At 43.1% G+C, this 15,690-nt stretch overlaps 1 protein-coding gene across 1 annotated transcript in view; it reads right to left on the bottom strand.

Moving 5' to 3' along the window:
* The window catches only part of LOC115466151, a 168,293-nt gene that overhangs the window by 92,369 nt on the left and 60,234 nt on the right, over positions 1-15,690 (bottom strand). Inside the window, exons 11-14 of the mRNA XM_030197264.1 lie at positions 14,355-14,447; positions 14,119-14,274; positions 2,190-2,249; positions 1,102-1,257 (exon numbers count right to left, since the gene is read on the bottom strand). Of these exons, the coding sequence (XP_030053124.1) occupies positions 1,102-1,257; positions 2,190-2,249; positions 14,119-14,274; positions 14,355-14,447 (465 nt within the window). The remainder of the gene's footprint in view (positions 1-1,101; positions 1,258-2,189; positions 2,250-14,118; positions 14,275-14,354; positions 14,448-15,690) is intronic.

Raw genomic sequence — 15,690 nt, 5'->3', positions numbered from 1 at the left:
CTCAGATTCTGAAAAGGCAGTAATTAACATAAAATCCAGATCCCTAACTGTAGAACATGCCCTGTTTGTCCCTTGTACGATTCACTTTAAATCCCACCCCTTTTGTCAGTCTGCCTCTCTTCTCAGTGTGAAATCTTGTTGCTGCATTACCCCTCTATCTTGTTTGTCATATAACTTCCTCCTAAAGCTCTTCAGGGCAGGGGTCAGAAAACATTTTCTATTGGTAGTGCTATGGGCTCTTCTGGCACGACTGATCTGTTTTACAAAACATCCTGACATAGAGCCACTGCTCTCATGACATACAGTACCAGGTGAACTTAGGACAAAACATAATGGCACAACAAACCTGACAAAAAAGTACTGGCAACTCTGCTAGATCTGAGGAAGGGTATGGAGTCCAGGTGTGCGGATGTTATAATGCCGTTGTATCGCTCCATGGTGCGACCGCACCTGGAGTATTGTGTTCAGTACTGGTCTCCGTATCTCAAAAAAGATATAGTAGAATTGGAAAAGGTACAGCGAAGGGCGACGAAAATGATAGTGGGGATGGGACGACTTTCCCTATGAAGAGAGGCTGAGAAGGCTAGGGCTTTTCAGCTTGGAGAAGAGACGGCTGAGGGGAGATATGATAGAAGTGTATAAAATAATGAGTGGAATGGATCGGGTGGATGTGAAGCGACTGTTCACGCTATCCAAAAATACTAGGACTAGAGGGCATGAGTTGAAGCTACAGTGTGGTAAATTTAAAACGAATCGGAGAAAATTTTTCTTCACCCAACGTGTAATTAGACTCTGGAATTCGTTGCCCGGAGAACGTGGTACGGGCGGTTAGCTTGACGGAGTTTAAAAAGGGGTTAGATAGATTCCTAAAGGACAAGTCCATAGACCGCTATTAAATGGACTTGGAAAAATTCCGCATTTTTAGGTATAACTTGTCTGGAATGTTTTTACGTTTGGGGAGCGTGCCAGGTGCCCTTGACCTGGATTGGCCACTGTCGGTGACAGGATGCTGGGCTAGATGGACCTTTGGTCTTTCCCAGTATGGCACTACTTATGTACTTATGAGAAGCCTATTAAAACTACATACTATTAAGGGCTTACCGGCCTTCAGCCTTTGGCTTTTAGTCTTCACACTGATGTCTTGTGTATTGCTACTGGCTGAGGCACTGACTGTAGAAAACTGTCCAAAAAACCCATTTTCAGCAAATTCGTTCACTACTTTCTGCAATCCACCGAGGGCAGAATAGGAAAAATCTGCTGTAAGAGAAAACCAAAGGTGTCAGAAGTGGCTACGGAACACACCGTCCCCCTGGGCACCTCCAGCCCCACTGGCTAAAATCTTGACAATGAAACTACATTCTCATCGAGAGCAGCTCATCCAGGAATCTTTGTCAACTTGCCTTCTTGGGGTTAATAAAAAAAAAGATGACTTGCTTGAGTGAAGAGCATGCGGACACTGTGGGATTAAATTTTATAAACTTTTTTTTCACGTGTAAAATGGCTTTTATAAATTACCCTACAGATTGCGTGTGTAAAAAGTATGCGTAGTGCAGGGTGGCACATAGTAACATAGTAAGATGACGCAGAAAAAGACCTGCACGTCCATCTAGTCTGCGATCCACATGTAGGCATATTCTGGGGCGGGGTCTGCATGGAATGCAGGCAGAGTCGTAATTTATGTGCATAGTTTACAAAATATGCGCGTTTATTTATTTTATTTGTTACATTTGTATCCCACATTTTCCCACATATTTGTAGGCTCAATGTAGCTTACATAATACCATAAAGGCATTCGCCAAGTCCGGTAGGGGACAAGTACAAAAGATGATACACAATACCATTTATGGCTTCTGAGCAGGCATACATTTTCTCAGCTTCAACCTAGGCACAATCTCTGCTGTTTTACCCCTAGAATTTTATAAAAGCACAAAGGCATCTCTGTTAATAAAAGATTAACAATAGGTGCTTGTGTGGCCTGCTGTAAAATTACCCCCTCCATAGGAAGTTTGTGTTGCAAGCTACATCATGAACACACCCAATGGTAGGTAGTTTGAAAAACACTGCTCTTGACTGACCAATGCCCTTCTTGAGTTAAACTAAGTCATTCTATATCTGACCATGTTGAGTACCTCACAGTTTACTGTTCATTAAATAGGCAGATGCTGTAAAATGATCCAAGACAACCTTACCAGGCTCAGGGAAGCAGTTCATCTCCTCTCTCAGATATAGATACTGTGATGAAGTCTCATCTAAGGCAATAAAATTATACACGTCACAAGTAGCTTCATACTAGGTTTGCTCTGGTTTTGTTTGCATAATATAAAAAACTTTAGAGAAGAGCCACCACAAGTTTTCAAAGTTTGTCACCATTCCACAGTGAGCACAACAGATGTGCCACTCCAGTCCACGGAGGGCGAAGGGGTCAGAGATATCAAAGCATGTCCCCAAGGCCCCAATCTCATTTGAAAGATGGGCACTCGTTAACGGACTTTTCAGGGACGAATGTGTAGGAATCAAAGGCATTACTGTTGCCTTCAAATCCCTGAAAGGAGCAAGATCATTCTCCATGGACAAGCAGGATCTTTTCAGCCACCCATACAAAAGGTGAAGCCATCCCTGACAGCTCCAGGTCAGATCCACTCTCTCAGAACCCAGAAGAGTCTGAAAAAAAACTCTCCAGGCATGCATGAGTGCTCCTAGCGGTCAATGCTCCTCTCTCTCAGACTGCTTCATCCATCCAGCAAAGCAGTATGGATTCCGGCTCTCTCTCCACTAAATTAAGAAAAAAAGGAAAGGAGGAAACAAGAAAAGGGAGTGGTTATCTCTGAAGATGAAATCAAAGGCACTCTCCAAAGGGCCAAATATTGGTACTAGCAGAGCATTTTCAATACATCCAAGCAGGGCCGCCGAGAGGGGGGGGGACAGGGGGGACAAAATTCCCGGGGCCCGGGCCTCCAAGGGGGGCCCGGCACCGCAGTCCATCCGCCACCAGGCCCGTTCACCCGAACCCCCGCAAGCAGAAGTGCTGTCTCTGACTCTGGCATGCGCGGCCCTACACAGATGCACTCCTCTCAGCTGATCTTCGCTGTACTGTGCAGGGCTTCTGTGCGTCTGACGTCTTGCACACCAGAGTCAGAAGACAGCACTTCTGCTGGCGGGGGTTCGGGTGGAAGGGGCCCGGCCCGTGGCGGAGGCAGGTGGGACTGTGGCGCCGGGCCCCCCCTCAGGGGGGCGGCGACAACGTCCCGGGCCTGGCCCAGTCTCTCGGCGGCCCTGCATCCAAGGGGCTCACACACAATACCCATGGATTTTCAGTGCCTAAAAGATAAATGTGCTTCACCTAATGATTCTTCACCCACAGAGCTCAGTAAAAGCACTTGTGGGTCCTTATTTCTGCCTAAATGGAGAAAACTGACTCTGCCAGTACACCCAAGGAGCTTAGATACAGTGCCCATGAGTCTCTAAGACTGGATGAGGAATATGCATCCCAGGACAGCATTCACATCCAAAAGATATTACTGACAGCACCTGTAGGACTTCATTCCTGTCACACTGCTTGAAAGCAAAGACAGTAGCCTGTTAATCCTGAGGTCATGCTTGCTGGCTTTCAACCGTTTGATGAAAACAACCTACATGTGGTGCCTGTGTGGCCGCTCAAAGGGGTCTTGAGATGATGTCCACTGGAAGTTATATTCGGTTCTCCATAGGCTAACAGCGCCTAAGGTTTGGCGAACTATCCAAGGATCTTTAAAGCCCATAACCAAGGACTGCTTCAGTTCATCTATGGATATGATTCAGAGTGTGGATGGAGGTCAGAGGGCCCTCACCCGCAAACTAGTAAGGCCGTTTTTTTTTTTTTCATTGCTAGAAAAAGCTCTCTCCTCAAAAGGCTCCTCACTGACACCTAAGCACCAAGAAAATTATTGTTTTTTTCCTGTCTCTTTCTCTGTGCTAGAAAGAACCACCTTCAATGTTTAAAAGCACAATCTCGAAGTGGCACGATATGATAAAGCTGTTCCTCCTAAAAAAGCTTCTATGATTTTAAACTGTCATCAGTGAGCCCCAGCTTCAATGGTTCCCATGGTATCCTTTGCAGTGTGAGGGGGATGGGGGAGAACTGGAAGCAATCCATACATCAACCATCTCCATGGTCCACTTGCCTGTGTTGCACTCATGCCAATAAGGCTGCTAGGTCAGACTAGGATCCCTGCACTGCTATTCATTTTAGGGAAGAAGGTGACTCCTCCTTCATATATCTACATCTGGTCCAAGTCAACTAACTCCTTATGAAGAAGGTCTCAAACATCACTACTATCCTTCCACCGCCATCATTCGTAAAGGGGGCAGGGGAATGATAGGAATAGCCATGTGTCCTTTCTGCCCTGTCTGCAGGCGGTGCAGTCAGGTAGAGTTGTGGTGATGCACCGGCTCTGTCAGTGCAGGTCCTCTACACCGGTCACACACTCTGAGAATTGCAATATGGGTGGGTAGGTGTGGGACTACCTAAGACCCACACAAAGAACCAAAACAAACAGACACAAAAGTAGAAACACATTACAATATTAAGAAGGATGCTGAAAAGAAAAAGAAGCTCACAGTTTCCCTCACGTTTCAAGTCGAGGTTATCTGATGGTGAAAGGGCCAACCTCATCTACCACGCCGAGACCAGTATTTTCTAGCTGATTGTACAGGGACAAATGGGAAGTTACCAAAATTATGTACAAAACTCCCACCTGCCGAAAACAAGTACAATTATTTATATACAAGTATATCCTATGTGCGATTATAAACTTCTCCTTCTCAGATTCAACTGCACATCTTTACTGCTGTATGGCTCCCATCCAAACCACAGCTGCCTCAGACTCTTCCAACCACCTCCTTTTCCAGTGAGTACTCATGTGGGATCTGTAAATAGCATCAACTACTGGCCCCATCATTAGTAGGTGTGGAAACAAACACTCTCCAACTGATTAATTTCTTATACAAGCTCAAACTCTATCTCTGCCCCTCCCAACAAGGAGACCTATTCTAGCACTCACATTTTTTGTTTCTGTCCTTCACTGTGATCCTCTCACCCCCTTCATCTTCTTTCTTGGAATTCTAGCCATGCAGTCTACCCTCAACCCGGTCACCTGAACAGCTATGTTGACATCTTCCATATGGCCATGTCATAATGAAGCAGGTTGGTTATCTTAATACAATAGTCAGTATAATTTTCCATAATGAACAGCCATATCTTGCACTTTTACTGCATTACTGACCATCCTAGACACTTGCATCTGCCCATGTCTATGCCTGTGTCCAACCTGAATGCAAGGATATACTAGTTAAAGGAGGAAGGTTTATGAAGATAGGCTTCACACCAATGGTTGACAAAATGCCACATGTACTAAGCAGTTCAGTCAATATCACATTAATCCAACCGTGAAAATGTCAGAGATTTACCAAATAGATATGTGAATACTTGCAACCACAATAACTGCCATCCCCGTGCAAACAGCAAATAGAAGACATGAACTGGGAAGTATGCCTCCCACTTCAGGGAGCTCTTATTACACAACACCTGTTTCTACAATCCTTCATCATATATTAATTGGGTACTTGGCACATCTTTTAAGGTGCTTGTTGAGACATGGCTTCAAGCTTCCATGCAACGAGTCTGCAGTCATTTCTGTCTTAGCTCTCTTCTATGCAAATTGAGTACACAAAATCTAAACCCTTCACTACCCTTCTGTCTTAAGTCCTTTCCAACCCAGAGTGGTACCCTAGGTTCACCCCATGATTTAAATAGGGGAGGTTGCTTTTCCTTCTAGATCAGTTATCCACTTCTATGGTACTTTTTCCTAGTCTCTCCATTCATTACACTGTTGATGTGTAATAGTACAGCAAACCTAATACATGGACCACCAACATCATACTGGCGCTGGCTGATTTCAAAGTGCCAAAAAGGAGAAGCAGGATAAACCCTCCACAAACGCCAAAGAAAAGCAACACAGGAGCAGAGGGTGGCAAACTGACTTCCAGCCCTGGAAAGAATATTCAAAGATTATTTATTCAAAGGCACCAGAGAAATTTCTCTAGTGCCTTTGAATAAAGAATCTTTGAAAATTCTCTCCCGGGCTGGCTGATTTCAGACAGCTCATGTTTCATCTCTACCTCTTGTCACATTCCGATACTTGGGGACAAGATTTCACATCTGCATCTATTCTCATCATCATGGTACTAAAGCCATGCTCTCTAGTTGCAATTTTACAGTGTAATCTCAACACAGATACACCTGATTATTACCGGGAAGAGCTGGAGTGTCAGGGTCCAATTATTATTTATTAGGATTATCCATCAGTGTGTCTTCTAAGGTAACTTTTCAAGTTTTATCACATGCAGAAAACCCTAACAAGTATTTCTTGAAGTTCCACATTTGAGGCTTGCATAACCTAGTTCACAATACTGTTTATGTGGAAGCATATTTTATCCTACAGGATATGTTGACATATCCTCTTCTGAGAGTCACCAGTTGGGCTTTAGCTGTCTCTAACTTTCATATTTTTTCCCCCTATTGACTTCCACCAACCATAGCAGTTACTCCTGGGTTGCAAGGGCCTCCTGTCCACTTTGGAAAAATCAAACACCCTTGCACCCGTATGTGTTGTTGATTATATCCTGCTTGTCCGTGAAGAAAGTTAGGTAGCTTACCTTCTAACAGGCATTCTCCATTGACAGCTGGATAAATCAGCCACATAATCCCTCCTACCTTCCCTTTGGGTTGAAATTGCCCAAGCTATGCAATAGACCGAGGGGGAGGAGCAACAGTTATACAGGAGAGAATGCTTGAACAAGCCCAGAGAGTTTTTCCAGACTCTTCTAGGGAATGGATCTGACCTGGAACTATCAGGGGTGATGTCACTCATATGAGTGTGTGGCTCATTTACCTTGTGTCCAGGAACAATTTGTTACAGGTGAGTAACCTCACTGAGTCAACTGCCAGAACCACCCACCTTCTATATCACTTTTTATACGCAAGGGGAGGGGGGGGGGGGGTTGGTGCAAAAAGGGAACAGGAGAGTAAAAAACTCTCTCAGAAGAGAAAGATCAAGGCTCCTACCTGGTAGAACCAGTGTCACATGACACCTTTCTGTCTGAGGAGTCTACCTATATTCCTCGAAGGAAGAGGCGCAGACCCTATGGCTTGGGTTTGATGTCTGTGATAGGGCTCATTTGCAGTACACACTGCATGTCTTGGTGAGGCTTGGTACTAACCAGGGAAACAGAGGACCACAGCAACACATTCTGAATACAATTTTGTTTTGGATGGAAAATACATGCTCCAGTGGAACCTGTTTTTCCTTTCGTTTGATGTACTGTTTTGAAGCAAACGTTATAGCGTCACACAATAAAGACTTAAGGCCAAATTGTATAAATGGTGCCTTAAAAATCGGAACCAAAAAACCACACACTTAATGCGATTCTATAAAGCTACATCTAAAGTTAGGTGTAGTTTATAGAATAGGCTGTTCTTGTGACTCAAATTTAGGCACACCCATTTAGGCCACCTAAAACCAGACTTAAATACCTGCGCCTAACTTAGGCGTAGATTGGGTATATTCCATAACAGTGCACATAGTTCTTTGAAATGCCCACGACCTACCCATTCCACACCCATGCCCCCTTTTTAGCTATGCCTGTTAGAATTTGCACGCACCACTTTATAGAATGTACCTAGAAAGTTGTGCGTGTAAATTCTAATTAAAGCCAATTAGTGCCGTTAATTGGTTAAGTACCAATTATTGGCACTGACTGACTTGTTAACCAATTAAGTTGTGCATGCATTTAGCCATGCAGCCAAATTCGCGCACACAAATTAAGGTTTCATTTATAGAATTTGGGGGTTATTGAACGTCATCTGACTCATCGCAGTGGTCATTCCCACTCCTGTTTTTTGTTCGAAATGCATGATATGAACACTGCATATTACAAAATTAACAGTCAAAACAGCATGCTTACAATATAATATTCTAGACTGGGGGAGGGCAAGAGCCTGGTTGTGCCGTTTTTAGTGGTGTTTTTCAGTGATCTTTTGTGCAAATTAAAAAACTTTTTTTTTATAGAAACATTTATGTATGTAAGACAGTTTCCCATAAATCAGATTTCTGACAAGTTGAAACAGGATCAATTTAGATACTAAACAGAAAACAACAGTTTAACTCCTTTACAACTTCATAAAAATACTTGGATTAATGGATGATAATCAGTGCATTTTTTTCTATCAAAAAAGGTGCCGGTACTCAAATGCCAGGCCACCCTATAGGGGTGGGGGTGATCACTGAGGGACTCACCCCACAATAGTCAGGTCCCCTGCAACCAGTCACAGAATCTATGACAAGGCAGAACTGGTGTGTAGAGCCTGAGCACTTTCGTTAAAACTTGGGGACCATGTACATAAGTACATAAGTACATAAGTAGTGCCATACTGGGAAAGACCAAAGGTCCATCTAGCCCAGCATCCTGTCACCGACAGTGGCCAATCCAGGTCAAGGGCACCTGGCACGCTCCCCAAACGTATAAACATTCCAGACAAGTTATACCTAAAAATGAGGAATTTTTCCAGTCCATTTAATAGCGGTCTATGGACTTGTCCTTTAGGAATCTATCTAACCCCTTTTTAAACTCCGTCAAGCTAACCGCCCGTACCACGTTCTCCGGCAATGAATTCCAGAGTCTAATTACACGTTGGGTGAAGAAAAATTTTCTCCGATTCGTTTTAAATTTACCACACTGTAGCTTCAACTCATGCCCTCTAGTCCTAGTATTTTGGATAGCGTGAACAGTCGCTTCACATCCACCCGATCCATTCCACTCATTATTTATACACTTCTATCATATCTCCCCTCAGCCGTCTCTTCTCCAAGCTGAAAAGCCCTAGCCTTCTCAGCCTCTCTTCATAGGAAAGTCGTCCCATCCCCACTATCATTTTCGTCGCCCTTCGCTGTATCTTTTCCAATTCTACTATATCTTTTTGAGATACGGAGACCAGTACTGAACACAATACTCCGGTGCGGTCGCACCATGGAGCGATACAACGGCATTATAACATCCGCACACCTGGACTCCATACCCTTCCTAATAACACCCAACATTCTATTCGCTTTCCTAGCCGCAGCAGCACACTGAGCAGAAGGTTCAGCGTATCATCGACGACGACACCAGATCCCTTTCTTGATCCGTAACTCCTAACGCGGAACCTTGCAAGACGTAGCTATAATTCGGGTTCCTCTTACCCACATGCATCACTTTGCACTTGTCAACATTGAACTTCATCTGCCACTTGCACGCCCATTCTCCCAGTCTCGCAAGGTCCTCCTGTAATCGTTCACATTCCTCCTGCGACTTGACGACCCTGAATAATTTTGTGTCATCGGCGAATTTAATTACCTCACTAGTTATTCCCATCTCTAGGTCATTTATAAATACATTAAAAAGCAACGGACCCAGCACAGACCCCTGCGGGACCCCACTAACTACCCTCCTCCACTGAGAATACTGGCCACGCAATCCTACTCTCTGCTTCCTATCTTTCAACCAGTTCTTAATCCATAATAATACCCTACCTCCGATTCCATGACTCTGCAATTTCTTCAGGAGTCTTTCGTGCGGCACTTTGTCAAACGCCTTCTGAAAATCCAGATATACAATATCAACCGGCTCCCCATTGTCCACATGTTTGCTTACCCCCTCAAAAAATGCATTAGATTGGTGAGGCAAGACTTCCCTTCACTAAATCCGTGCTGACTTTGTCTCATCAGTCCATGTTTTTGTATATGCTCTGCAATTTTATTCTTAATAATAGCCTCCACCATCGTGCCCCGGGCCACCGACGTCAGACTCACCGGTCTATAATTTCCCGGATCTCCTCTGGAACCTGTCTTAAAAATCGGAGTAACATTGGCTACCCTCCAGTCTTCCGGTATTACACTCGATTTTAGGGACAGATTGCATATTTCTAACAGTAGCTCCGCAAAGTTCATTTTTAGTTCTATTAATACTCTGGGATGAATACCATCAGGTCCCGGTGATTTACTACTCTTCAGCTTGCTGAACTGACCCATTACATCCTCCAAGGTTACAGAGAATTTGTTTAGTTTCTCCCGACTCCCCCGCTTCAAATATTCTTTCCGGCACCGGTGTCCCCCCAAAGTCCTCCTCGGTGAAGACCGAAGCAAAGAATTCATGTAATTTCTCCGCTACGGCTTTGTCCCTCCTTGATCGCCCCTTTAACACCATTTTCGTCCAGCGGCCCAACCGACTCTTTGGCCGGTTTCCTGCTTTTAATGTATCTAAAAAAGTTTTTACTAATGTATTTTGCTTCCAACGCTAATTTCTTCTCAAAGTCCTTTTTTGCCCTCCTTATCTCCGCTTTGCATTTGGCTTGGCATTCCTTATGATCTATCCTGTTACTTTCAGTTGGTTCTCTTCTCCACTTTCTGAGGATTGTTTTTGGCTCTAATGATTTCCTTTATCTTACTGTTTAGCCACGCCGGCTGACGTTTAGTCTTTTTTCCCTTTTTTCTAATACGTGGAATATATTTGTCCTGAACCTCCAGGATGGTGTTTTTAAACAGCATCCACGCCTGATGGGTCAATTTTAGCAGACAATGGAAAAGGTGCTGGTACTCAGTACTCCCAAGTACCCCCCTCAAAAAAAGCCCCAGATGATAATGAAACAGCCAAAAAATAATAATAATAGTAGATAATGGTAAAAACCATGACAAATCTCTGAGGCCTCTGCTCATGAACATTTATTCTATTAGATATATTGAGGTAGATATCAAAATAATTTATATGACTAACATCCGGAGCTCAATTCCTGGGGGAACAGCCTGGAACACAGCTCTTTTCAGGCTCTAGGTGGCAAACATAAAGCCAGCACCAAAAGGAGATTAGTGCAGAATTGTACGCACATTACTGTGTGCCTAATGCTCTAATATTAACGGATAAACTTCTACTAAAACAATGACACACTTTACTTGGCAAAATTTGGCCACAGCTTATTTGTCATACACTGTTTACAAAATATTTATTACCCAGAACAATTCTATTTTAAATTAAAGGATGGCAACCCTAAAGCGGCTTGCAATATTCGGAACCATTCAGTAGCGAAACTGGCTCCCTTTTCCCCTCTTCTTTCTCGGTGACTCATGGTGCCGTCAAGCCACACTTCACTCATGGCTGTGCTACCCATAAGTTACCCTTATCCATCAATCATCTCTTTCACCAAACATTCAATTTGCCACCTCTGGTGCCTCTTTACCTCACATATCTGACCACAAGTGGTGACAGACTACATCTTGTCACTGCTCCCCCACCAACAGCTGCGGCCAATCTGCCCACCAAACAACTTTCTAACAAATCCTGTATCGTACTTAAAAAATATATCCAATCCAATATTAGAAAGACGAACGCCATCAGGACGATACAGTCCTGGACAATCAGCCGTGATATGTTCATGAACTAAACCGCCCAAATTACTAAGAATTTTTGAAACTTCAGCATTCACACACCAATGCAAATGCTCAATAGCTACAGGCTTCCTGGCTCCTTTCCAAACTCTCCGAGGAAGGATACGCGACCAAACGATACGTGACTTAGGAAAAGAACACATAACAGATAAGATTGTCTTGTTTCATTAAACGAATCAAATCAAATCCACTCCCTTTGTACTACATAAGTCATTACCCCCCAAATGAATACAAATCAAATCAGGTGAAGAATATTTGCAGCAATGTGGAGAACAGCTTGACCCAACCCGTGCCCTGGATCCCACGCTCGACAAGCCCTAAGTTGGGTCCCCACTTTGACTTTCTAGCATGTTTATGTCTTGATGCACCCCCTTCTCCCCCTCCAACCTGACCACCCTGCCCCGGACGAGCTACTCCCAATATTAAAAAAAAAAAAAAAAAAAAAAAAAAAAGCCTGGTGGTCTAATTGCCCTGGCTCCTCTTTTCCTCTCCCCAAATCTCTCTATATAAAAAGCAACACCAACGTTCTATGAAGCCTCCAGCCGGAAGTGTGAAGGGGGCGAGATATCCGGTTTCCCTATGAGTGTCTGCCCCGCCCTCTCTGTAACACAGTCAGTGAAGGAAAACAGCAGAGCATGAAATCAAATCGCTGGCTCTGTAACAGTGAAGGACTCAGAGGGGGGAGGGGAGAGAGGCCTGAGGGCAGGGACACACACACTCCCACATGCACACAGAAGAAAACATTGCTAGCCCCCGTTTCATTTGCATCAGAAACGGGGCTTTTTTACTAGTCTTAAAATAAATGCTCTGGTGGCCACCGTAGTCACAAATAGCACTAACAACTAGGCTACCCAACTCCATAAATCCATGCGACTCAAGCAAAAATCCTTAATATAAAAAGATATTAAATAGTGTAGGGGAATGTGGAGATCCTTTTGGAACACCACAAGGATTACTTCAAAAAGCTGAAAAGACCTTTTTTTTTTTTTTTTTAAACTTTGTAAGATCTAAATGAAAGAAAACCTCTGAAGCAGTTCAAAACCCTACCTTTTATGCCAATATTTTCAAGCTCCAGTAATAAAATCTCATTGCCCACCAAGTCAAAAGTGCTGAAAAGATCGAACTGCATTATCAGAGTGCTATGATTATACTGCAGTAAAGACCTGGTCTTATCCAACAATGAGCCCAATACAGTTTCTGTATAACTTGTCCTAAACCCTGACTAAGAACGATGAAGAATATTGTGCTTAGATAAATAATCATTCAACTGGACATACATCAGCCCTTCCAGAAGTTTAACAAACATTGGAATGGATGCTACTGGTCTATAATTTGAAACTTAGGATTCTTCAAAATAGGAGTAATAATGATTTCTTTTTTAAACTAAAGATTAGCACGTATTAACTACCCCAGAAAGAGTAGAAGTGAAATCAATTTTGTACTCATTGCAAAAGTACAAAGACTAGGGGACACTCAAGGAAATTACATGGAAATACTTTTAAAACAAATAGGAGGAAATTTTTTTTCATTCAATGAACAGTTAAGCTCTGGAACTCTTTGCCGGAGGAGGTGGTAACGGAGGTTTGTTTTGTTACATTTTTGTACCCCGCGCGTTCCCCACTCATGGCGGGCTCAATGCGGCTTACATGGGGCAATGGAGGGTTAAGTGACTTGCCCAGAGTCACAAGGAGCTGCCTGTGCCGGGAATCGAACTCAGTTCCTCAGTTCCCCAGGACCAAAGTCCACCACTAGGCTACTCCTCCACAGGTTAGTGTATCTGGGTTTTAAAAAAAAAAAGGTTTGGTCAAGTTCCTGGAGGAAAAGTCCATAGTCTACTATTGAGACAGACATAGGGAAGCAACTGCTTGCCCAGTGATTTGCAGCATGGAATGTTGCCACAATTTGGGTTTCTGCCAAGTACTTGTGACCTGGCCTGGCCATAATTAGAAACAGGATACTGGGCTAGGTGAACCACTGGTCTGACCCAGTATGGCTTACTCTTATGTTCTTATATCTTTTATTCCTATGGGCCCTGCTGGAGATAATGTGCACTAATCTTCAGTAAAAAGACACCCTTAGTGATTCACTTGTGTATTTTATAAAATACATACATTGGGCGAATTTCTGGGACACACTGCAACCATTTGCGAGGAGTCGAATCTTAAACTGATTTATCAGAGTTCTTATCATAGTTATAATTGCTAATAAGATCATGTATGTTGTGGGAGGGGAGGGTAAGGGAGGGGATGGGAGGGGGGGACTGGAGATAGGGACGAGAGAGGGGGGGAGACTAGTGAGAGGGGATAAATAAAATCTAGAACATAATCCAATTTATGAATGTGATGAAGGCAATTGACATTCAGATTGTTACTTTGCAGTGTTATTTGTAAGTTACCTTTTCTGTCAATAAACAGAATTAAATATAAAATACATACATACTTCATGTGCTCACATTTACAGCTTCACCCTAAGTACTATTTCAGCAGGATTTGTGCTTGTGTTATATAAAGAAACATAAGAGCTTATGTGCTTTCATAAAATAGGCACCTCCTCAACCTCAAAACCTAGGCTAACTGTTATAAAATTAACCTCAGTGTGTCCCTACCAGCTTCCACTCTGCTGCACTTCCTTTTTCCACATGTTTCTTGCATACTGTCAGTGGTTGGGTTTTTCACCACAATGAAGGGACTGACAGATCCAGTCTCAGCAAAGTCACTGACCACTTTCTCCATTCCAATGAGGGCAGAATAGGAGGAATCCACTGCAAGAAAGAACCAAATGCATCAGATACAAAAACCTCCAAATTTTATTGTGAGTTGGGAAGTTGTAAAACTACCTTACCATTTTCCAAAGACCAGCTTGTGTCATCACTCAGGACCGAATCTCCAGACCCAACAATGCTCTCGGTCAGGTCTTGTGGGCATGCGGAATCATCTAGGGTAAGAAGGTTAAACAGCAGTTCTGTTTTAACAGTTACAGATGGAACCACAGAGTTTTCATTTCATCTCTATTTTTTATCCAGGAAATACAGTAGAAATCTTGGACACACGCGATGTCAGGAAGGGAATGGATTGAGAAAGGGTGTGCATTTCATCAAAGTAAAAGCAGAATTCAAAATGTTTTTAAAAATTAGGAGCTACTGCTAACGGTACATGTTTGCTTGGATTTTACTATAAGGATGGTTTATAATACGTTCTTACCAATGGGGATGTTTCCTGGGGACGGGTCATAAGGAACAAGGCCCTTTGAGATATAATTTGGCTTTGTATTATGCCCCATGTACTATGCTTTCCTTTGTTTGTTTTGTGGTTGACTTTTCCTTCTGTATTGAAAATTTAATAAACAGATTTAAACATAAAAATTAGGAGCTAGCCCAATTCAGCTGCCATATGGGAGACCACTGATCAACTCCTTGACCTGTTTTTCTTCTCAGGCCAACTGGAATATTCCATGTATTAACAAAGCTCAAACGACAGCCAGCATGGTTAAAAGGTGACGTGAAAGAGGTTATTAGAGCAAAGGAACATCTTTCAAAGAATGGGAAAAGAGATCCAAATGAAGAAAGTAAGACGCAACATAAGCACTGTCAAGCTAGCTGAAAAGCATTGATAAAGAAGGCTAAAGAGAATATGAAGGAAAACTTGCCGCAGAGACAACAATTAATAGTAACAGCTTTTCAGCTATATCAGAAGCAAAAAGCCTGTGATGGAATCCATGGGACCACTAGATCATGAAGGAGCAAAAGGGACGCTCAGGGAGGACAAGGCCATAGTGGAGAAATTGAATGACTTCTTTGCTTCGGCCTTTACAGAAGAAGATAGAAGAGATCTACCTATATCAGAAATGGTTTTCAAGGGTACTGATGCGGAGGAAATGAAACATCTCAGTGAGCCTTGAAGACATAATGAGCAAGTTAAAGAGTGATAAATCACCTGGACCGGAGGGCATACACCCCAGGATACTGAAAGAACTCAAGCATGAAATTGTTGCTTTGCTGTTAGTGATCTGTAACCTGTTGTTAAAATTGTCTGTTAAAACTGTCTGTAGTACCTGAAGATTGGAGGGTGACCAATGTAACGCCGATTTTAAAAGAGTTCCAGGGGGTGATCTGGGAGTTACAGACTGGTAAGCCTGACTTCAGTGCCAGGCAAAACAGTGGAAACTATTATAAAGAATA

This window comes from Microcaecilia unicolor, chromosome 1 (genome assembly GCF_901765095.1).
Source record: "Microcaecilia unicolor chromosome 1, aMicUni1.1, whole genome shotgun sequence".
Classification (NCBI taxonomy): Eukaryota; Metazoa; Chordata; class Amphibia; order Gymnophiona; family Siphonopidae; genus Microcaecilia; species Microcaecilia unicolor.
This window is presented reverse-complemented; position numbering and strand designations above follow the sequence as displayed.